This window comes from Taudactylus pleione, unplaced genomic scaffold, assembly GCF_031769625.1.
Source record: "Taudactylus pleione unplaced genomic scaffold, aTauple2 ptg000218l, whole genome shotgun sequence".
NCBI lineage: Eukaryota > Metazoa > Chordata > Amphibia > Anura > Myobatrachidae > Taudactylus > Taudactylus pleione.
Window position 1 is genome coordinate 12,374,606 of NW_028284620.1, and position 25,236 is coordinate 12,399,841.

The 25,236-nt window shown below is 42.9% G+C and overlaps 1 protein-coding gene across 2 annotated transcripts in view; it reads right to left on the minus strand.

The window, feature by feature from the left end:
- Nucleotides 1-13,932, minus strand: part of FAM149A (family with sequence similarity 149 member A) — a 104,034-nt gene extending 90,102 nt beyond the window's left edge. For both annotated transcript variants that reach the window (XM_088478771.1, XM_088478770.1), the window contains exon 1: nt 12,981-13,932. In XM_088478771.1, the coding sequence (XP_088334897.1) occupies nt 12,981-13,588 (608 nt within the window). In that variant the 5' untranslated portion in view covers nt 13,589-13,932. The remainder of the gene's footprint in view (nt 1-12,980) is intronic.
- Between the last annotated feature and the right edge of the window lie 11,304 nt (nt 13,933-25,236).

Below are 25,236 nucleotides of genomic sequence, written 5' to 3' on the forward strand. Positions count from 1 at the left end.
ACAGCCCTGATTATAGTCATATACAATAATGATTCTCAACAATTGGCAGATCACTATGCAGCTTAAAATGAGATGGTGTCAAAAACTGTAAAAATGTTAATCAATATACTGTAAAAGATTTTCAGATGATAGAGCTTCACTGTTTGACATTTCTTCAATTTGTGGTACAGTACAGTATGTGGCTGCATTATGTTTCAAGATATGTGAATAAATAATAAACAATTCTTAGGCCCGTATTGAATTTGAAGCAGCGTTTTCACCTCTGCCGGCGAAATCCCGTTTTCTCCTACATCGCCAGTTTGAAGGCGAAAACTTTTCGCGCGTGTGCCCGCTATATCCCCGTATTCAATTTGAAAGTAGACGAAATTGGGAACAGGCGAAACTTTTGATCGGTGAAAAAAAACTGGATTTTTCTGGAAATAATTGTAGGACCCTCCTAAAGATGTCCAGACCAGGGGGATAACTATGGGTACCCCTGTTTTTGCCTGCAAAAGAAAGTCGGGTTTTTAAATAGCCGCGGCAGGTTTTTTTTCTCCTGACTTTGAAGAAGTGATGCAGAAGAGCACTTAGCTTTTTTTTTTTTTTTTTTTCTAAAAGTGGTCCCATCAAATTTGGGGTACAAGAAAATGGGTACTAGCATATTTTTAAGTCCCTAAACGCATTTTTTTAAATTCTGCAAAAATTAACTTGCCACGGCTATTTGAAACCCCGACTTCCTTCAGGAGATAAAAATGGGGGTACCCATAGTGATCCCCTATGTCTACACATCTGTATGGGGGTCCCTGTAATATTTCCCGAAAATTCCCATTGTGTTTTACCTGCAAAAAACAGGTTAAAAGTAAAAAAAAAAAAAAATGACATAGGGTCCCCCCCCCCAAAAGCCAAACCAGCCCCAGGCTTGCAAGCCAGTCCTGGTTTCTAAAAATACGGGGAACAAAATGTGTAGGGTTCCACCGTAATTTAGAAACCAACACCAGGCAGCAGGGACCTGTCCTGGTTTTAAATATAGGGGGAAAAAAAGATGTGGGGATCCCCCTATATTTAAGACCAGCACCAGACCCAACTGACTGGGGTGTAATGCCACAGCCCGGAGACCCAAACACCGGGGTTCCAGGTCCAAAGCATTAGCACCCCAAGTCGGTCAGCGCAAGCCAGTGATCTCAGGGGAGTCGGGGACCCCCCAAAGAAGGGCCCTCCCCTCCCGAGCACCACAGGCTTACGCTGAAGCCAGGGGCTTATCCCTATACCCCTGGAGCGGTGGGTATGGGGATAATGGGGAGGGCCAAATAATGTAAAACTATTGTATTTTACAGTGGAACTACAAGTGCCAGCATGCCTGCCATTTTGCACTTGTGGAACAACATTTGCCAGCAGACATGCGGCACCTGTCGGGTTTTCTAATAGCCGCGGCAGGTGCATAAATGCGGCTTTGAATAAGGTGATGTAGCAGAGCATTTAGAATTTTTTTTTAGGGAAAAATAACTATGCCCAGCAAATTTGGGGTACTTGAATTTGGGGTTCCGCATATTTTAAAGTTGCTAAAGTGAGTTGAAAAAATTGTGTAAAACCCACCTGCCGCAAGCAGCTGCAATGAAAAAAACACGTGGGGCATATTTGTGGACCATCCCCAGAGTCAAGTTCGCTAGTTTTTAACTTTGTCCCCCCCAAAAAAATGTTGTTGCCCCCAAATTCAAAGTGATTTTTTGGGGTGTCCTTAAGTGTTTTTTCATATTTTTTTGACACAGTTTACCTTTGGGGGGCTGTCTAAAGGCTGCATGAGGATTCCCGCAATGTTGCACCCCAAAACCCCAATTCTGCACTTTTTTCCGCCTGCTAGTCATAGGCAATACTTTTTCGCATATTACATTGCATTGACTTTCCGCCAAATTGAATACTGGGTAAGAGCCAAACAGGCGAAAAAGACGTCATCGACGAAAATTTTTCGCCGAAAACGGCTTTTCGCCGCAAATTGAATACGGGCCTTAGTGTAACCCGTGATACCATGAAATGCATCAGTGAGGACTCCTGGTGTGTGATAAAGGGACCCGGACACTTCAAAAGCATCTTCAGCAACCTGATCCATATCCTGGGATATTACATCTGGTTTTATGATAGGTTGATCTTGGCTTGCAGCCCCATAGGCATTCTGGCACACCCCAGGTGGGGAATTCCTTTTATCTTTTTTTACTGTGTTTTTATGCTGTTTTTATGCTACAGTGTTAAATAAAGGATTTTACACTATTTTTAATCTCTTTTACTGGGTTATTTAAATGAGTATTCGGGATTCAGATATCAGGATTTGGTCATTTCTATTGGACGGTGGAATAGAGAGTATTTATACAAGGCTCAAATATTTTTTACAGAGTAAGTGCAGTCAAAAGAGTGCAGCAAATTGCTGGTTACACTATGAATTGTTCATGTTTTATTCACGTAACTTGAACTATCAGGACGCCTCTTTACAGGGTTGGGTACAATATCCATCCCATCTCACAATACCGGCAGCGGATCCCTACGTTCAAAATCCAGACTAATTTTGTGGGTATTCTAACCCTAACCCACCCCTCTTGCAGTCTAACCCTAACCGTCTCCCCTCTCGCAGACTACAGTAACCCTAACCGTCTCCCCTCTTGCAGACTACAGTAACCCTAACCATCTACCCTCTCGCAGACTACAGTAACCCTAACCATCTCCCCTCTCGCAGACTACAGTAACCCTAACCGTCTCCCCTCTCGCAGACTACAGTAACCCTAACCGTCTCCCCTTTGGCAGTCTAACCCTAACCGCCCAATTCGGCAGTCTAACCTTAACCCTAAACCTAACACTAGGTTTAGGTCACCTAAATACCCTTTTTATGTTATGATCGTGTCCAGTGGTAAAATTACACAGCGGAAGATAAAGTGTCTTTGCAAATTTATAAAATGTCAGTAAGGGTTTTGAAACCCCTTACCTAACTATTGTAAGAGCATATAAAAGCGCCTTGGCATCATTTAGTAGTATCTGCTACACAATGCTGCCAAGTGTACGTAACTTAGCCATCCCTGTTAGGGGAAAAGTCATGAGAGAGCTGTACCCAGTCTGTGGGACATGATTTAACAGACTGTACTAAACCATGCTGCATCTTTATAGGAATCACTTACTAAAATAAATTAAAATATCAATACCTGTAACTTTTGTTTTTTGTGTGTTACTTTTGCCAGATCATTAGCGTGCCCTAATTTTCTTTTTGTATGTCCAATGCCAGACCAATCTTTTATTCATGCTGCAAATACCTGTATTGTATTCCCAGAAAAGTAAAAGACACTGAAGAAGGAACAAGATATTGTGTCGCTGAAGGAAAGGTTACACCGCTCTTTAACTTATTTTTAATTAGCTTAGTTGTTTCCATTTCGAAGAAGAAAAATAATTAAATATTAAGTGCAGTCACCTTAGCTTTGAACTAGTCTTGAGTATATTTTTAGACACGAACCATTTTACTTTTTTAACTCTTCTTATATCGTACCTCCTCATACCTCCCAACCGTCCTGTTTTGCTGGCACTGTGCCACTCTCCCACCCGCAGGCCGCAGTGTCCCGCAGTGGGGAAAGGTTGGGTGGTAGCTCTCACAAACGTTGCTCTGCATTGCATTGCATTGCAGAGCAGCAGTGAACAGAAGCTGCACGCATGCGCCAGCAAATTCTAATGCCCTTTACAATTAGTACATGTATGTGGGATGCAGAATACCCAAGAAAATTTGAAGTCACTGAACATTTCTATGACCTTATAAATACAAAAGGCCATAGGTTAAGACCTAATTACAGACCATAGGTTGACTGCTCAAGTTCTTATAACTGTCAGTAATGTGTGTGCTATGTGAAAACATAAGAAGTTCCTTCCAGATGTGATGTCTTCATGGATAAATTCGTATATTGAATCCCAGAAATGTTTCTTTGGCTTCTTCATTTATATAAGCATCACTATATTATAATATTTACAGGGATATTAAATACTTGGCTATGGCCCACGTGGTGTTCAAATCCACATACAGTAACTACAAGAATAACGGAAGTCACTAATTCTCCTTCGCACATCTATGGGGTATAAGGTCATTAAGTGTCTTTCCGACTATTCCGGGAGGCTCTTTATGGCCTTGGCGGAGAATTGAACCTCCTCCATAATGTGTTACTGTTTCCAGTAATTGTAGTAACTTACTGTATAAAGTTTAGTGTTATGACAATTTGTGTATGAGAGTATGCAGAGGATCATATCAGGGAATGCAGAGAAAGGTGTGTCCATAACAAATCCTAACAAACTATAAGGAGTAAATTTACTAAAGTGAAAGTTTTTAGAAGTGAGTTTTAAAAGTGATGTTGCCCATAGCAACCAATCATATTCTAGCTATTATCTTTTAGAAGGTGCTAGTTAAATGTTAAGTAGAAACTGATTGGTTGCTATGGGCAACATCACTTTTAAAACTCACTTCTAAAAACTCTCACTTTAGTAAATTTACCCCTAACAGCCGTATTCAATTTGGAGCGAAAAGTCCGTGCTGGACTTTTCGCTCCAAATCGGAGCTTTTCTGGGGATAAAGTATCGGGCGCGCGCCCGTATTAAAAAGTTACGAAAACAGGAGCCGGTGAAACAGGATCGCCGAAAAAAAACGGGATTTATCTGGAATAAATTGTAGGACCCCCCTAAAGCTGTCCAGATAATGGAGATCACTATGGGTGCCCCCGTTTTAGCCTGCAAAAGTAAGTCGGGGTTTTAAAAAGCTGCAGCAGGTGTTTTTTTCCCCGACATTGAAGAAGTGATGCAGAAGAGCACTTAGGTTATTTTTTTCATTTTTTTTAAGTGGTCCCATCAAATTTGGGGTACATGAAAATGGGTACTAGCATATTTTTAAGTCCCTAAAGTGTTTTTTTAAAAGTTGTGCAAAAATGCACCTGCAGCTAATAATCTATTCTAGAAAACACCTGCCGCATACTTACAGAATAGCCCTGAACCTATTTGCCTATTTTTAAACACATTTTTTTTCTTTTTTTTTTCACCCCAAATTTTTAAATAATTTTTTTGGGGTGTCCCTATTTTTTTTTTTTTACTTTTATTGACACAGTTATCTTTTAAATGTCATTCCCAGGGGTGCAGGCAATTTTTTTAAAGCTTGCACCCCTAAACCCCATTCTGCACTTTTTTTCGCCATGTAAAACAAGGTGAAAAGTTATCCCCGTTTTTTTTCAAAGACTTTTCGCACCTGCGAAATGTCTTTGAAATTGAATACGGGATTAATTGAAATCGGCGAAAATGACGTCATCGGCGATAATTTATTATTAACTTTTCTCTCCAAATTGAATACCCCTGTAAGTGTCTCTGTTAGCCATTAGGAGATACTGCAATGTCCTTATTTTATGCGTTACAATGTAATTTGATGATTTGTGCTACACTATACTATATAAAAAGCTTCTCTGCAACTTATACTTCACTGTGATACCCGGCATTCTAGGAGATTCCGAAATGAAAGATTTGTATTAAAGCTCTGGAAATTCAAATTCTTTACAAATGGGCCTTGGAAGCAAATAAGTGAGAGCAAAGATAAAACATAGCCATGGAAAGGGATGTAGTTTACTTGTTAGCACGCAGAATGTCAACAAGCATTATAGAGACGCCGGAAAGCAGGTGCCGGGATGTCGGCAACTATGAAAAATTACAGCAGTTACAGCATTTTACGCCTGCCAGCACTAGCAGTACCACTGTAAACATGATCAATTACCTACATCACAGGTTCTTAAACTTGGTCCTCAGGATCCCAAACAGTGCATGTTTTCCAGGTCTCCTCAAAGAATCACAAGTGAGATATTAGCTGCACCTGTGTATTTTTTAAAACGTGTCAGTGAGTAATGATAATGAATACACCTGTGCACCAGCTGGGTCACTTGAAAAAGGTAAACTATGTGGGGTCCTGAGGACTGAGTTTGAGAACCACTGACCTACATGTTTACAGTTGTATTGCCGGCACTTTTAGTAGCATTTCACAGATGCCGACATGCCGGCGCCTGTCTTCCGGCATCCATATACTTCTTGTCGACATTCTGATTATCGAAAAGCTGTATGTATCCCCCTTGGAAGAATCTGCAATACTATAAGATGGATTTCCTACATACCATCTAAGACACCACTGGTTACTGTCTAGTTACACGCAGAACACACACAAAAAAAGCATTGTTTAGGCTCTACTGCACAGACTGTCAGTTGTGCTGCACCTTCTCTTTATAGCCAGGCTATAAATAAGAATCCCAGACAGCATTCTTTCAACCATAGAAGACAAAACACTGGCAGTGCATGCTGGGAGCTGGATCCAACAATGAGCAGAAATCTTGTTCTTAAGGGAACAGAACAGAATAAAAACAAATGTGTTACAGTTGTGCAATTCATTTCTTATTTATACCCTGTGTGCATAGTTCTACTATGCAGTGTTTTTTAAGCCACAGCGTCTTCAGGCGCTGGATTTAAAGAGGCAATTACATTTAATACAAAAACAGCTGGTTTTATATTGAATATAACAAGTCAATTCAAATTCAGCATCCAAAACTGGTGAAGGAGTGGTAGCTTTGAAAAACATTGCATAGCATAGTAATATCTATTAACATCTGATCTTTAAGAAGCTTTATATATAGGTTTCCTCACAGTCTAATCTCCTACCTCTTTAGTACCACTACCACAAAATGAATACAGTTTTACGTGAAACTTTTGCTTTTGTATTATGGGCAAGTCTCCCGGTTGGCGCCACATCCCCCGGCACCCCCCTTCCTCCGGCATCCACTCTGGCTTGTAAGTGCCAAAGTTGGCAGTCCGGGGGTGCCGATGATGGGACTCGGGCCCTGCCCCCTGGCAGGTAATCTCTGCATTGTATGGCGGGGGCGTGGCCGCGATGACGTGATCGTGGAGTCATGCCCCTGTGGAGGCTATGTTTAGCCGGTGCTCAGAAGAAGATACTGTGCCAGCCATACACTAGTGCAAGTGTCGGTGGTGGATGCGATGGTGCACCGATGGTGGAATGTTCAGAAGCATGGACACTGAAATTGGGCTTCTAAGGGCTTGCACAGTCAGGCATTCGCTAGTGCACAAGGGGAGGGCTGAAACTAGCACTTGCATATTACCGCTGCTGCGACTCTGCAAAAAATCATAACTGCGTCCACCTCTGGATCAGGCCCTGAGTGGCCTATTTACCAATGGGAGAAGAACACTACATTTAGGACTACTCCCTATATATTAAGCCCTGCAACCAGCAATGGCCATCACTGGGGATCTCATGCAATAGCTTACCCATGCACATTGTGGGGAAGCTAGTTACTGCATGTTTACCACTGGGCTGGCGGTCCTCCTATGCTATCGCTATCTAATGATGGCAATAGCAAATGTGATAAACAAGAAAGAAAAGCTTATTTATATTATAATAATATTTTTTTCTAGGTTATTTCAAATGTTTCTTTTTTTATTCATTATTTGTGTTTAGTATGGGTTATGCACATGGAAGCCTATGAGCAGGCTCCCTGGCTGGTGCAGTGCACATGAGTGACTTGGCAGTGCTGGTTTTTACATGCACAGAAGTGAGGCTAACTGGCCGGTGATTGTGTGCAAACAGTTTGTTTTCTTTGCTCATTAGTCACCTTCATATGTTTCTGTTTATGGCCTCTGTGATGTACAGTAGGTCATTGCTACTACACTATGCCTTTGTTTTTCAATATGAAATTCTTGGTCCAAGTAGTTTTGGCTTACGCATGGATGGTGAATGCTAAAGTTATGCCTGATAAAAAGTACACATGTGGGAATGTTAGTGCGCAAAATCATCAATACTGCTGTATTTTTAATTAACTAAATTTAAAAAAAAACAATTTTGAAAGACATAATCATAGATTAATTATTTAATAAATAGACCCCTATGGGTAGTAGAAATAGATTGGAGATCTGCAAAAGTTGTAGCTTTACCAGGAGGCATGGCCTAGTAACACCACAACTCATGATGACACAACTCGCACCTCCATGCCATCTGTACTTGCCCCCTGGACTTCCCCTTCAGGATTCCTTTGACGGAGGTAAAAAAATTACTGGTTAGTATTAGTATGCTCTTCTAAAGTTCTAAATAACAGTATAAAAATAGAGCTGACAAGTATGTGTCGGCAGCATGCATTGCAAAAGCATGCAGTATTTGCACTACAAAAACAATGGGTTTGAAAAAAATAAAGCCATGCAGTACTACACAGTATGCTTTGCTGCAAATCCTGCCCCTGGGCGAAATGTTCACCAAGCTCTAAAGCTGCATACACACGTAAAGATTTTCTGTCCAGCCATCCAACTAGTTGATTGGTTGGAATGAAAATCTGGTAATGTATGGTAGTAACTGATGATCAGCAATTTGCTCCTAAATGCCAGAAAACAGATGAAAATGGCCGTCAGACAAGTTTGTTAAATGTTTGATCTAAACAATTTGTTCAAACAACAGTTTTTGTCCATTTTCCGGCATTTGGGAGCAAATTGCTGATTGTCATTTGCTTTCATACCTTACCACACTTTCATTCCAACCAATCAACTTGTTGGATGGTTGTACAGAAAATCTTTACGTGTGTATGCAGCTTAACTCAGTCCTATGGTAAACTATATAATACTATTATTGTTTGTTGCTCTATGTTTTACTGACTTTCACATACAAACATAGGATTAGCAAATGTTATAATCAATAGAATGTGATCAGGAAGCGCTACAAACACTACTAATGCTGGGTACACACTGACCGATATATTGGCCGATCAATTGATCGGCCAATATATCGTGCCCCCGTCGGCCAGTGTGTACAGATGATATGTCTGTGAACAACGTCGTTCACAGACATATCGCATTGGCTGTGCTGCACAGCCGATGAACAGATATATCTGCAGACATATCTGTCCATCGGCAAGTGTGTATGGGCGATTAGCCGATCACCCGTACACAGGGGCCGGTACCACTCCCCCTCCCTCTTAGGTCACAGCAGCCCACCACACGCTGCTGTGTGCTGGGCTGCACTGGGAGACTGTCCGAGGCTGCTGAAGCAGCAGCTGGAACAGGTACACAGGGGTGCAGAATGAGGGCGGGAGCCGCGAGCGAGTACTACTTACCCGGGTCAGGCACAGCTCCCCATCCACAGCAGCCCAGCACATGCTGCTGTGTGCTGGGCTACACTGGAAGACTGTCTGAGGCTGCTAAAGCAGCAGCCCGAACAGTCTCCTATGACAAAGGGGGGAGTGATCACGCTGATTACGCCCCCCCATTGGCTGTGCGCCGGGCTGAGGGGCACACAGAGTTCCCCTCCCCAGCGCCGCAAATGTTGTTTTTTTTCCCTTTTCCGAAGGGGGCGTGGCCACGCCTTCCATGATTAGGCCACGCCGACTCCCCCCCCCACCGTTACCCGCTACAGCATGCAGAAGATGGCCGTTCAGTGTGTATGAACAACCATCGTCTGCAGATATATCTGTCAGGTGTGTACCCACCTTAACTGGTATAGAGTTAGGTGCAAATTTGCAGCCAACCAAACCATGCCGTACTGCAAGGGGTGCGAGCACAAATATTGCATATTCTTACATGCTGCATACCTATACTGGACAAATTTATTTTTACATTGCATTTCCCCTTTAGAGTGTAAGCTCTTACGAGCAGGGCCCTCTCCTATCTTGTGCTTCTCCCTACTTTACTTTCATGTACTTCTTACCCCCCACCAGGGCACCTAACACTTGTTTGCTTACGCTCTGTTGCTTATATAGGTGTTATGGTCACTAATGTAGCAATGTATATTATACATGTCCTTGTCCTATATTGTATTGTACTGTAAGTCGCTTGTCAAATTATTTGTTTATGTACTTTGTAAGGCGCTGCGGAACACTTGTAGCGCCATATAAAAAAAGGATAATAATAATAAAATAGTTAAGCTGAGCCATGCCCCACTTAACACTCCAGTCCTGTTGTGCATTCTACAGTCCTCCTGCAGCACAAGATGTTTTTTCAAGGGGCTAATTTTGTGCATCCAACAACTCTAAATCTGGTACAAATTTTAAATGTGCAAACATTTACTAAGTTTGGACAGGGCACATTCTATCCCAACAATTACAATAAACTTAAAGCTGGCCGGTACTTGTGTGTTACAGAGGTGTCCACATACATCTATCCTCTCCTCCGTGTGCTACAAGTCGTGTTACACATGCAACTTGGTAGCGCGAGCATCTTTTTGTGCAACTTTTTCCCTTAAAATGCATCATATTCGCAAAGTGGTGCAATAGGACGCACAAGCACCTTATAGTGAATAAACTTATATGATTCTGTGTACGCCTGTGTTTATATCTGATTGCATAATGCTATGTATACATGCGCATCGCACACAATATACACATGCCGCATCTCATTTTAATCAGCATAAGCTGCTTGGGCGTCCGATTCGCATTGCTAGCGAATAAGATGCATTTTAAGGGAAAAATTGCATGAAAAGATGCTCAGCGCTACTGAGTCACACCATGGCATGACACGACTAGAAGGGCTGCAAACACGTAAGGAGGCTAGATGTATGTGGAGTCGTGGACACATTAGTACATGTAAGAGCAGGCAGTATTTTCCTTGTATGAAAAAATAAATGATCACATTTGTATGCTTTGCATTGCAACATGTTATGTCCTCAAGGACATTCGTACTCTCCAAATCTAAATAAGATTTTGAGGAAGCATTTGGTGTAAGGGGAAGTGTAAGAGGTGCAGAATATGAATAAGATGTGTACCTCATCCAGATCAGACAGAGGGGCCTATTCATCATAACTAAAATATCGATGGAGGTAATTAGGTTTAGAACTGGCATGGAGTCCTACCTAATTACCGGAGGAATTCATCATTCCTCCTCTCCATAAGTATCTATTCCGAAAAGCTGTCATTTTTGCATTTACAGCTTTTCCGAAAATAGATCCTTTTCCCTGTCTACACTAACTGACCGCAGCTGTAATCAGTGCGCTGTTATGTTCACAAAAGCGGAGCATGCGCAGCACTGTCTATAGCTGAGGTAACTCTGTGTACCGCCAACCCCCTCCCCGCTATTCCCCCCTCCTCCCCTCCGCTCACCTCCCTGTCCCCCACCTACCTGGCCACTGCAGCCACGGACCCCGACTTCCCATCTGAAGAGAAAACAATAAAGTAAAAAATATATATATTTAAAAAAAACAGCTTTTCTGTTATCTGCCGGGAGAACACAGTTGGAGCCAGAGCCGGAGGAAGGACCAGGGAGTGACGGAGGGAGCGGAAGAGGATCTGCTGACGCTGAAAGCAGGTAAGTGCAACCCGCTGTATGCCACCTCACAGTGACGGATAGTAACACCATCAAACTCCGAAAATACATCATTTTCTGAATTTGATGAATAGCCTAATTTCCGTATCCCCACACTAATGTATGGGGAGTGTGGAAATGAACGCAGATGGATTTAACCAGGAGATATTAGTGATATCTCCTGTGTTAAGTGTGTTCATGAATACTAAAACAAACGGTAATTAAGGAAAATGTCCTTAAACCCATTATTTTAGTGTTGATGAATAGGCCCGAGTCCCAGAAAATGTTTCAACAGTTATTTTTCAATTCATTGCTGCCGTAGTACTTTGCCACCAGGAAAATATGTTACGTTTAAAGCAAACTTTCTAGCACATTGGCTGAACAAAGAATTGCTTTATTGAAGTGTTACATCATCCGTCATCAGTTTTGGGACTATTGTAGGAGTGCTTTGACACAGCAGGTGCTGCTGAAAGATGTACATAGAGAACTGTGTAACCACCTGAAACTCGATGCAATGCATGGATGCTCAGTAATTTAAAGAGTCCTTCGCTGGTAATTAAAACAATGGCAGAACAGATGGTGTAATGGTTAGCATTACTGCCTCACAGCACTGAGGTTGTGTGCTCAATTCCCACCACGGCCCTACCTGTGTGGAGTTTGTATATTCTCCCTGTGCTTGCATGGGTTTCTTTCGGGTCCTCCGGTTTCGTCCCACACTCCAAAAATATACTGGTAGGTTAATTGGCTCCAAGCAAAAATTATAATTAACCCTAGTGTGTATGCGTGTGTGCATGTGATAGGGAACATAGATTGTAAGCTCCACAAGGGCAGGGACTGAAGTGAATGGCCAAATATTCTCTGTAATATGTGTGCAGTATATAAACAACTGGTAATAATAATAATAAATATTGTATTTAATTAAATATGGGAAACAATTAGTATTGGATGGAACAGAGGGCCTGATTCAGAGCCGGACGCTATTTGCGCTCGCTCGTTCAGAAAAAGGGGCCGGCTATTTACATTGAGCGCTCGCTCTTTGCGGTCTGTTGACGCCTCTATGTCTGAGCGAGCGAACGAAACATGCGCTTGCTATTTTGTAAAGACGCCCCCCTGTCCGTTCGCATCATACGTCATCTCCGCTATTTATTAGATTAATCAAGTACATCGAAAGGCGTCTGAACTGCTTGCAGTTGCTTGTGGTAGGATTTTCCTACCGCAATCATGCGAACAGTTCAGGCTAAGAGACAACCAAGTGACGTGGCCGATGACGCTGCTTTGTTAATTATGCACACCCTTAAAACGCCCGTTTTGACCGTTTGGCACGCCTGCGTTCGGATCTCCACTCCCGTTTTCAAACACCTTCCCCTGTTACCACCCACAAACGCCTCATCCTGTCACTCAAATTGGCAGGCGCTATTTTGCGAGCGCTCGATTTCCGACCGCACTGACTGGTTGGCGCCTGCGCATTACGACCCATACGCATGCGCAGATGTGCGAACATCGCTCGGAGCGAACGAGAGGCCGCTTACGAGCGGCTCTGAATCAGGCCCAGAGTGTAAATAAAATCTGTAAAAGTGTTTTCATAGCTTAATGTATGAATAAGTAAATAAATGATTTGATATTACTGTATGTTGGTTACCGAATTATTTTGGCAATAGCTTTAGAATAACACTTACCCTTGGCTGTGGTGGCTGTCTTCATAGTCTGTGCTCTCCTCCCCAATATCAGGAAGGGTAAAGAGCATGGACTTGGTATTCCACACAGAAACAGAAGTCTCTTGAAGTCTTGGGGATCGACTGGAGTGGTTTGGTTGCATACTTGGTATTATTGGGTTGGTACTTGTGGGTGCCGGGCGTACAAGAATTGTAGTCGGTGGTGTTGGAGAAGGCGCTGTAGGTTGGGGACCTGCCCATGGTTCCTCATAGACCTGTATAAGTGGTGCCATGCTGTTGGCTGTTGAGTTTGCATGCTGGGGCTTTGTTGAATGAGCTGGACTACTGGGTGCAGAAATTCCACTCGGAGTCCCAGCTTTCCCAGAAGGAACACGAGGCAGGGAAGAGGAGGAAGAAGTGGATGTGCTGAAGATGTGCAGAGGGGATGATGGTGCAGAAAGTAGAAGGAAGGGTGTTTTGTGGGCCAGGGAAGGGGTTGAGGTTCCTGAAGAGTTTACTGCACTAGAACCTTGAGGGAAAGGATTGCTGGTTGGCCCTGGACATATAGGTGATACAGTTGGTTTGAAGAATTTAGCAAAGACAGTTCCCAAGTCCAAGACGGCAACCTTCATGTCTATATATTTATATAATAATCCAGCAAATTATACAATTCAAATGTACTTCAGAACTTCAAGAAGATTATTATGAAATGCGATTCATCCCTGATCTCTGTTGGCAATAGGTGTCCGATAGCTAAGGAATACAAAGTAAAATAATGGGGTGCTATAAATATATTCTGCAAAGGCATCAGACAATTTTCTTGCCAAGTAAAGTATTGACTTAAAATAAAACAATTCTCTTTTCAAACCAGTCTTCTTGTCTCTCTAGTTACTTAGACATCTCTGAGGAGGACTCTTGTTTAAAAATGTAAAAATCCATGTAGAGGAAATCTTGGGAAGAAATAAAACCTGCATATCCGTGGTCCTGGGAGAAAGGAGAAAGCTGCCTGTTTATTTCTAGATTCAATGGCTTGGAGCAGCTGACACTAGAGGGGCGGGAGGTTGCTATGATAAACAAAAAGGGAGACTTGTAATTGGGCCTTTCCAGCTATGAGGCTTGAAAGATAAAGCTTTCACCCTGAGAGACAGGATAAGAAAACAGATTAGTCACAGTATTGTACTCTCTGTAGCAGAAAGCCTGTCAGAGTGTAGACAAAGGAGGTGCCATGTCCAGATTTAGTATACCATATTAATGTGCAAATGTATCTGCTCTGAAATACTACACACAGTTTTTCCCACAGGTACAGGGCACAAATTGGATAATCGCTGTTTGTGAGACTGATATCACTGACGCACTTCTGACCAGTCCATTGTATTTATCTTACATCTTTTTTTCCCTATTACCATTGAACAGGTTTCTGCTGTAGAGTTAACTCTATAGGCCTGATTCTGACCCGCTCGCGAGCGCACAGTGCTCGCAAGTGGGTTGATGGTCCCCGACTGCGCAACAGGTCTCGCTACAAGACGGGGTGGCTGTCGATGTTGATTGACAGCTCACCCCATTTTGTAGGCGGGGAGGGGGGTGGCTGCACAAATGCAGGCGTTCTCGTAGGAACGCCTGGTGTTTGTGGGCGGCCCTACTGATATCACTCGTGATGTCAGTAGTGGACTTCCTGCTCTATTAGAGCAGGAAGTCCACTCGGGCTTGCGAGAGTAGAGACCCTACCACAGGGTCTCCTCGAAAGCCCGATGGTCGAGATAATCGCGACCATCGCCAGGCCGCCCGCAAAAGCTGTGGGTGGTCACGCACAGCTTAACGAGCGGCCTGGAGGCCGACAAAAAAAAAACCCCGCCCTGATTCAGACTGAGCGCTCGCAAACAGCGAGCGCCTCTGAATCAGGCCCTATGTCCTTACTAATTGTAATATACTGAATACATAGTTTTGCCTAACATATTAATTAAAATAATTATGCACATATATTTTTACTAGTAGAATTTTAGCCTATTTCATTGGTTGTGGAGTACAGATTACTTACTGTAAATATTATTTGCTGTTATAGGGCCAAAAGGGTCATTTCAGAATATAACCTGTGTGCATGTTAATCTACCTGGCAACTGTGCACATACATATCGTACATACGGACATCAGAACAGTGTTTATACCATGTGTCACAAATTATTTATTTAAGTTATATTGGTACTTCTCTCTGTAAGAATACTTCTATATAAATGAATGTGCCAGAATGCAAGGACAGTCATAAGCTGTCAGTGCATGCTGGCACTTGTAGTGCCACAAGCACTTGCAGTAGATATAATGTAAAAATATCCATGGCATCCACTGTCCAGGGGTACAAAAGGCGCCCATAGCTTCTGATCGGGAGCGGAGCAGCAGATTTGGGGATCAGCAGTATAGAGGTGGTAGTTGAGACTGAAGGAATTAATTTAATCTCCAAGGGATGTGTGCACCAAGAAGAGGGCTAAGCGCACTGCCCTGTGGGAGGTGTTATTGATGCTCCAGTTTCACATTAAGACAAGGATACCCCATGCCGGGAGTCTTCCAGGTATAGTGAGCACAGCCCAGATTGTTGCTGAGGGAAGAACAATTTAGAAAAAAAACAGAAATAATGATTTAATTAATTATTCTATTTTAATGCATAAATTGTCATCATCAAGGGAGGTATCCAAATAGCAGCGCTAAAGTAGCGCAGCTAATTGATCGAAGCAGGGCTATCCTATTAGTCCATGATAAATGCCGTTTTTTCACCCCAAAAAAGACAAAATCACATAGGTCTGCGAGCTTATCGCGGACCCAATGCGTTTTCTTGAGATATATCCTATTATTTGGTTCGAAATAATAGGATAGATAGGGTGAAAAAAATACTTTCGAAGAACGGGTATAATTGGCGAAAAATCGCCTTTTTTTTTCGCAGATCATGGGAATCCATTAATGCCCAAACAATGTTCGGGGCTAATTGGATTTATAGTAGAGATGTGCGGTTTGGTTTTATGGATCTGTTCGGATCTCAAAAACTGCATCATATTGACTATCCGGCTGTCACGTGTTTTGGATAGCCTATAAGAGAAATCCGAACTAATCCGAACTTGCGATAATTTGGCGATAAGAACTGAATAAAACCGAACCTGCACATCTCTAGTTTAAAGGGATATGGCAGGATGTCCTAAGGTTGTGGTGACCATTCTGACAGTCGCTGCAACCTTACTAATCGCATATTTACTAACATATGCGATTAGTATCACAAAGAACAGCTCTTGCGATAAAAGCTGCCCTTTGCAAAGCAGCCGACGTCGGGTGAGGGGGTCTCCGTGGGACCCCGCCCCCTTCGAGCCGGGGAACTTCCTGCTGGTAACCTGTCACTGTGCAGGAAGTCCTGGGCTCCTCCTCCCTGCATCCGGAAGATTAGGAGGAGGAGGAGGCGGGGGACCATGGAGAGTCAGGTGAGTGGGGGCCATTGCTGGGTGACGGTGGGGCGGCGAGGCGACGACGAAGCGTAGGTTGCGAGGTGTGGTAAGAAGCCCATAGGCTTCTATAGGGTAATGCCAGGTTTTTCTGGCATTACCCTCCGCACCGATAATAGGGTGGCCGGGGCTTAGTACATATGGAAATGCGGTAAAAACCCTGAGAACTGTTTTTTAAACGCATTTTTCCTTTAGTACATCCCTTACAGAGTTCTAAAACAGAAACAGTATGAACAAAAAAAGAAAAAACAGGAACGAGGGTGACATACAATCAGTGGCGTAACTAGGGCAGGGCGAGCGGTGTGCGTGCCCTGGGCGCCGTTGGACCGGTGGCGCGGGGGGGGCTCCTGCAGTGGGTAATGGGACAGACGTTATGACATCTGTCCCATAATGCTGAGCGCGCCAGCCCGAGAGGACTGGCGGGCGGCGGCGGGAGCGACGTCGCGGACCGGAGCAGCAGCAGCAGCGTGGATTCAGATAACTATGTTTTTATATATATATATATATTTTTTTTTTAACCTATCTGCACAACGGGGGAGGTGGCGGCTACTACTGGGGGGACCTCTACTGGGGGTGGGGGCACAACGGGGGAGGGGTGGCTACTACTGGGGCACCATTATTGGGAGGACCTCTACTGGGGGGGCTACTACTGGGGGCACTTAATCGGGAGGGGGAACCTCTACTAGGGACTACTACTTGGGGGGAACTACCACTGGGGGCATTATAAAAGGGGCCTACTACTAGAGGCACTGCACTCGGGGGACCACTACTGAGGGCAATAATAGGAAGGGCCACTACAGGGGGCACTGGATAGGGGGGATCACTACTGGGTGCCTGCATAAGGGGACCACTACTGGGAAAACTGCATGGGGGGGACTACTGCTGGGGGCACTATATAAAGGGCACTGCATAAGGGGATACCGCTACTGGGCGCACTGCATTGTGGGGACTGCTACTGGGGGCACTGCATAAGGGGGAACACTACATGGGGCACTGCATTTGGGGGGGCCACTACTGGGGGTACTGAGTAAGGGGAACTAATTGGGGGCTGTATAAGGGGGACCACTACTGGCGATACTGTATAAGGGGCTCTACTATGGGCCTGCATAAGAGGGACCACAACTGCATACTGGGGGTACTGTATAAGGGGTACTACTGGGGTTAAGGTGCATATGGATAGGAATGTTCAGTGTGAAAATAAAGGGGTGTGTCATGTTGACACGCCCCATTTTTAAGTGACCACGCCCATTTTTTGGCGCACATTGGGGGGGCTCCCTTTTCAAATTTGCCCTGGGCTCCAAATACCCTAGTTACGCCACTGCATACAATACTGAGCATTGCAAAACATGGACATTGTTTATGATCTTAAAACTCAAATAGGCAGCAGGGTGGCAGAACCCAAAGGTTGGGTGCCATTGTACTGTAAGCAGTGGGAAGGATATGGTGGTACTGTAGAAGTAACTAAAGGAAAAGCATATGAGGGAAGAGGGCCTTGCTCATGACAGCTTACGGAGATATAGTAAAAGGCTAATTCAATAAACCGTGATCAGCAGAGTGTTTGCACGGGTAAAGTTAACGCACCTATCATAGGCTATTTTCAGCATACGCACACCCGTGACCTGCGCTATTCAATTAGAAAATGCTGATCACTCAGTAATTCTACAGTGCACCGCCTGGGGGAAAGTGCATGAAAAAGTAGGGACAGCAGAAAAGTGGCAAATAACACTGGATAACAGTACAGAAGGCTATTAGTGGTCATAATAAGCAAATTATATGAGGCACTTAATCTGGCTGATTTTTACCTTTTTATTAAGAGTGGAAAAATCATAGTAAGCAAGTGTTTCACCAAATTAGAGCCTCTAGAATATTTAGAGGTACAGAAAATGGGCGGGATGTATGACACATCGCTACTCTTCACATGCACACCGGCGTTAATTACATCGGTATGCATGAACAAAATCACAAAGGACCGCTTTCTTGGTAAGAGCTTTCCTTTGCTCATGAGGGACTTCCGGGGCTATGATCCGAATGGTTCCCTATCACAGCACTCTCCGAATAGAAGGCCATAGGCTTCTATAGGGTAACGCCACATCCAAGCCCCAGAATGCATTGGAATGCATCTACCTGTACCTACTCAAACTAAAGCTGTGTTAACTCCCAATGAGACCCGTTTAACTTAACATGGATTTTTTAACTGGATAGTAAAAAGTCACACACGAAAGTTAACAGACCCCGCTGCTAATTCAATTTGGGCCTAAGTGTGCACAGTAAAGCATAGCACACAGTGATAAAGTAAATGTGCCCACAAGACCTAATTGTCTAGTATATACTGTACATAGCTCAAAGTCAGTATACATTATACAGTCTAATAAGAGGGAAATACTATACAATAACATGGCACTATTACAGTATTAGGAAAGATTATTTTCATTTAAAAAGATGCTGTCACATACAGAAAGCCAGTCGTGTTTTGTTCTTCTTTACAGATCTTTTTTTGTAGACAAAGGCCCTCATTCAGAGCCGTACGCTCTGAGCAGAGCGCACGCTCTGAATGAGGGCCGGGCTCCATTTTCATGGAGCGTCCTCCTGGACGCTCGTATAGCTGTGGGTCACCACCCACAGGCTATACGAGCGTGCATTGTGATGGTCGCGATGGTCGAGACCATCGCGACCATCGAATTTGCGAGCCGGAGCCTGCGGTTGAGGTTTTCAACCGCAAGCTCCGGAGTGATTTTGGCTCTGTCAGAGCCAAAATCACTCCCACTGACATCACTAGTGATGTCAGTGGGCCGGCTTCTGACGGGAGGCGTTCCCGTGGGAACGCCCCCGTCAGGGAGGCACGCCCCCGGCACGCCCACCAAAGGGGGCGTGCTGTCAATCAACATTGACAGCACGCCCCCTTTGATCGGACACAACGAGCGAAGGACTTTCCTTCGCTCGTCGCGTCTGGCGCATGCGCACGACGGAGCTCCCTCCGTCTTGCGCATGCTCAGTCCATAACATCGACCCACTTGCGAGCGGACAGCTGCTCGCGAGTGGGTCTGAATCAGGCCCAAAGACTTGCTATTACCACAGGAAAATCATTTAGCGCTGAAATTCCAGGCTATACTGTCAGCATTTGTCAGCTATTCCTGCATGAATCGCGTATGACTTACCTTTTCCCATACCTCCCAACATTACAATGTCTCATTGCAAAATGTAACACACAAAAGGGGGCGTGGTCTTTTGCCAACGCCCCCTGGTGCATGACGTTTGGGGGCATGACCATGTGTCTTGTCATAATGGGGGTGAGACCAGCACTCCGGCAGTTGCCCCCAGCCTTTCCTGGCACTACATGGATGCTGCATGCACCCATTAATTGCTCCTCTGCAATGCATAGCAGAACAGCGGTGTCATAGTTCTCCTCCAACCTCTCCCAATACATACAAGCGGAATGATGGCACTGTCTCGCCAATATCAGGACAGTTGGGGATTACATCTTTTCTGGTTCACTCATGTACAGTGGACTCAAAGCCTGGACTTGGTTTAAAGTTCCAGATTCATTAAATATAATAAAAAGTAAGGTTATTTTGTTTAATTTATACATATATATATATATATATGTATATATACTGTATATATATATACATATAAAAGTCAAATCAATTCGGCACTCCTATGAATAATAGACAATGTAGCCCGGTGCCTCCACAATACAAATAGCATAATATAGAATCCCTGGGTGCCGCACGCCCGGCGATTAGAAAGTAGACAACAGCAAACATAAACGTTTCAATCACATTTGATTGTCATCAGGAAGTAAAAGATTACAAACAATTCATTCTTACCTTATACCCCCATCACCAGCGTGCACAAACGCGGCGTTCAAGGTAGGCGTGCAGTAGTGACGTCATCGCGCATCAGAGTGACACATGTCACTAATATATATATATATATATATATATATACAGTATATATATATATATATATATATACAGTATATATATAGCAATAATCTAAATGCTCTATTTGCTAATAGTATCAGGTATGCCTAGTGTCTGGGATTAATGTTGGATATACAGTAAGGCCCACAAGCCTGTAAATTCAGTAACAGTAATCAGGACTCTAGTGAGAAACATTGAGAACAGTGGCAGGGAGCAGCTTGGCCTTGTCACTGTGGCCTTAGCAACTGCAGTAATTACACCACTGTGCAATAGGTGGGTTCATTGATTGGATTATACTTAATAACAACTGCAAACATGAATTTTTACTTCACAATCACATAGATCATAAATGTGGTACAAGCTATTGTAAGATAATACCAATTACATTAAGTAAGTTTTTTTAGTACAGGGCTAGATCACTTTTTTTTTATTCAAAAGTGTAATTTGTAAAACTGGGATTACATAGGAAAGGCATGATCCCCTGCAGTTGCGGATAGCTGGCCACCGCCCTAAAACCTCATTTACGATTTTGCCAATGCCTATGATAAAGCTACCTGTGCGTCATGTAATTCTAAATGTAGTGTGCTTTCCAACATCAATCTCATGGGAAAATACTAAAGTAGTGGGCTTTCCAAAAATTAAACACATGGGAATGTAGTGAAGTAGTGTGCTTTCCAACATCAATCTAATTGGAATGTAGTGAAGTAGTGTGTTTTCCAACATCAATCTAATTGGAATGTAGTGAAGTTTTGCGCTTTCCAACATCGATCTCATGGGAATGTACTGAAGTAGTGTGCTTTCCAACATCAAACACATGGGAATGTAGTGAAGTAGTGTGCTTTCCAACATCAATCTAATTTCAATGTAGTGAAGTTTTGCGCTTTCCAACATCGATCTCATGGGAATGTAGTGAAGTAGTGCGCTTTCCAACATCAGTCTCATGGGAATGTACCGAAGTAGTGTGCTTTCCAACATCAATCTCATGGGAATGTACTGAAGTAGTGTGCTTTCCAACATCAATCTCATGGGAATGTACTGAAGTAGTGTGCTTTCCAACATCAAACACATGGGAATGTAGTGAAGCAGTGCACTTTCCAACATCAATCTCATGGGAATGTACTGAAATGGTGTGCTTTCCAACATCAATCTAATGGGAATGTACTGAAGTAGTGTGCTTTCCAACATTAAACACATGGGAATGTACTGAAGTAGTGTGCTTTCCAACATTAATCTCATGGGAAAATACTAAAGTAGTGTGCTTTCCATCATTAAACACATGGGAATGTACTGAAGTAGTGTGCTTTCCAACATCAATCTCATGGGAAAATACTAAAGTAGTGTGCTTTCCAACACGAAACACATGGGAATGTAGTGAAGTAGTGCGCTTTCCAACATCAATCTCATGGGAATTTACTGAAGTAGTGTGCTTTCCAACATCAATCTCATGGGAAAATACTAAAGTAGTGTGCTTTCCATCAATAAACACATGGGAATGTACTGAAGTAGTGTGCTTTCCAACATCAATCTCATGGGAAAATACTAGTGTGCTTTCCAACACGAAACACGTGCGAATGTAGTGAAGTAGTGCGCTTTCCAACATCAATCTCATGGGAATTTACTGAAGTAGTGTGCTTTCCAACATCAATCTCATGGAAAAATACTAAAGTAGTGTGCTTTCCAACATTAAACACATGGGAATGTAGTGAAGTAGTGCGCTTTCCAACCTCAATCTCATGGGAATTTACTGAAGTAGTGTGCTTTCCAACATTAAACACATGGGAATGTACTGAAGTAGTGTGCTTTCCAACATCAAACATGGGAATGTAGTGAAGTTGTGTGCTTTCCAACATCAATCTCATGGGAATTTACTGAAGTAGTGTGCTTTCCAACATCAATCTCATGGAAAAATACTAAAGTAGTGTGCTTTCCAACATTAAACACATGGGAATGTAGTGAAGTAGTGTGCTTTCCAACATCAATCTAATTGGAATGTAGTGAAGTAGTGTGCTTTCCAACATCAATCTCATGGGAATGTAGTGAAGTTGTGTGCTTTCCAACATCAATCTCATGGGAATGTACTGAAGTAGTGTGCTTTCCAACATCAATCTCATGGGAATGTACTGAAGTAGTGTGCTTTCCAACATTAAACACATGGGAATGTACTGAAGTAGTGTGCTTTCCAACATCAAACACATGGGAATGTAGTGAAGTTGTGTGCTTTCCAACATCAATCTCATGGGAATGTACTGAAGTAGTGTGCTTTCCAACATCAATCTCATGGGAATGTACTGAAGTAGTGTGCTTTCCAACATTAAACACATGGGAATGTACTGAAGTAGTGTGCTTTCCAACATCAATCTCATGGGAATGTAGTGAAGTTGTGTGCTTTCCAACATCAATCTCATGGGAATGTACTGAAGTAGTGTGCTTTCCAACATTAAACACATGGGAATGTACTGAAGTAGTGTGCTTTCCAACATCAATCTCATGGGAATGTACTGAAGTAGTGTGCTTTCCAACATTAAACACATGGGAATGTACTGAAGTAGTGTGCTTTCCAACATCAAACACATGGGAATGTAGTGAAGTTGTGTGCTTTCCAACATCAATCTCATGGGAATTTACTGAAGTAGTGTGCATTCCAACATCAATCTCATGGAAAAATACTAAAGTAGTGTGCTTTCCAACATTAAACACATGGGAATGTAGTGAAGTAGTGCGCTTTCCAACCTCAATCTCATGGGAATTTACTGAAGTAGTGTGCTTTCCAACATCAATCTCATGGAAAAATACTAAAGTAGTGTGCTTTCCAACATTAAACACATGGGAATGTAGTGAAGTAGTGTGCTTTCCAACATCAATCTAATTGGAATGTAGTGAAGTAGTGTGCTTTCCAACATCAATCTCATGGGAATGTACTGAAGTTGTGTGCTTTCCAACATCAATCTCATGGGAATGTACTGAAGTAGTGTGCTTTCCAACATCAATCTCATGGGAATGTACTGAAGTAGTGTGCTTTCCAACATTAAACACATGGGAATGTACTGAAGTAGTGTGCTTTCCAACATCAAACACATGGGAATGTAGTGAAGTTGTGTGCTTTCCAACATTAATCTCATGGGAATGTACTGAAGTAGTGTGCTTTCCAACATCAATCTCATGGGAATGTACTGAAGTAGTGTGCTTTCCAACATCAATCTCATGGGAATGTACTGAAGTAGTGTGCTTTCCAACATTAAACACATGGGAATGTACTGAAGTAGTGTGCTTTCCAACATCAATCTCATGGGAATGTAGTGAAGTTGTGTGCTTTCCAACATCAATCTCATGGGAATGTACTGAAGTAGTGTGCTTTCCAACATCAATCTCATGGGAATGTACTGAAGTAGTGTGCTTTCCAACATCAATCTCATGGGAATGTACTGAAGTAGTGTGCTTTCCAACATCAAACACATGGGAATGTAGTGAAGTTGTGTGCTTTCCAACATCAATCTCATGGGAATGTACTGAAGTAGTGTGCTTTCCAACATCAATCTCATGGGAATGTACTGAAGTAGTGTGCTTTCCAACATCAATCTCATGGGAATGTACTGAAGTAGTGTGCTTTCCAACATTAAACACATGGGAATGTACTGAAGTAGTGTGCTTTCCAACATCAATCTCATGGGAATGTACTGAAGTAGTGTGCTTTCCAACATCAATCTCATGGGAATGTACTGAAGTAGTGTGCTTTCCAACATCAATCTCATGGGAATGTACTGAAGTAGTGTGCTTTCCAACATTAAACACATGGGAATGTACTGAAGTAGTGTGCTTTCCAACATCAATCTCATGGGAATGTACTGAAGTAGTGTGCTTTCCAACATTAAACACATGGGAATGTACTGAAGTAGTGTGCTTTCCAACATCAATCTCATGGGAATGTACTGAAGTAGTGTGCTTTCCAACATCAATCTCATGGGAATGTACTGAAGTAGTGTGCTTTCCAACATCAATCTCATGGGAATGTACTGAAGTAGTGTGCTTTCCAACATCAATCTCATGGGAATGTACTGAAGTAGTGTGCTTTCCAACATTAAACACATGGGAATGTACTGAAGTAGTGTGCTTTCCAACATCAATCTCATGGGAATGTACTGAAGTAGTGTGCTTTCCAACATTAAACACATGGGAATGTACTGAAGTAGTGTGCTTTCCAACATCAATCTCATGGGAATGTAGTGAAGTTGTGTGCTTTCCAACATCAATCTCATGGGAATGTGCTGAAGTAGTGTGCTTTCCAACATCAATCTCATGGGAATGTACTGAAGTAGTGTGCTTTCCAACATCAATCTCATGGGAATGTACTGAAGTAGTGTGCTTTCCAACATTAAACACATGGGAATGTACTGAAGTAGTGTGCTTTCCAACATCAAACACATGGGAATGTAGTGAAGTTGTGTGCTTTCCAACATCAATCTCATGGGAATGTACTGAAGTAGTGTGCTTTCCAACATCAATCTCATGGGAATGTACTGAAGTAGTGTGCTTTCCAACATCAATCTCATGGGAATGTACTGAAGTAGTGTGCTTTCCAACATTAAACACATGGGAATGTACTGAAGTAGTGTGCTTTCCAACATCAATCTCATGGGAATGTACTGAAGTAGTGTGCTTTCCAACATCAATCTCATGGGAATGTACTGAAGTAGTGTGCTTTCCAACATCAATCTCATGGGAATGTACTGAAGTAGTGTGCTTTCCAACATTAAACACATGGGAATGTACTGAAGTAGTGTGCTTTCCAACATCAATCTCATGGGAATGTACTGAAGTAGTGTGCTTTCCAACATCAATCTCATGGGAATGTACTGAAGTAGTGTGCTTTCCAACATCAATCTC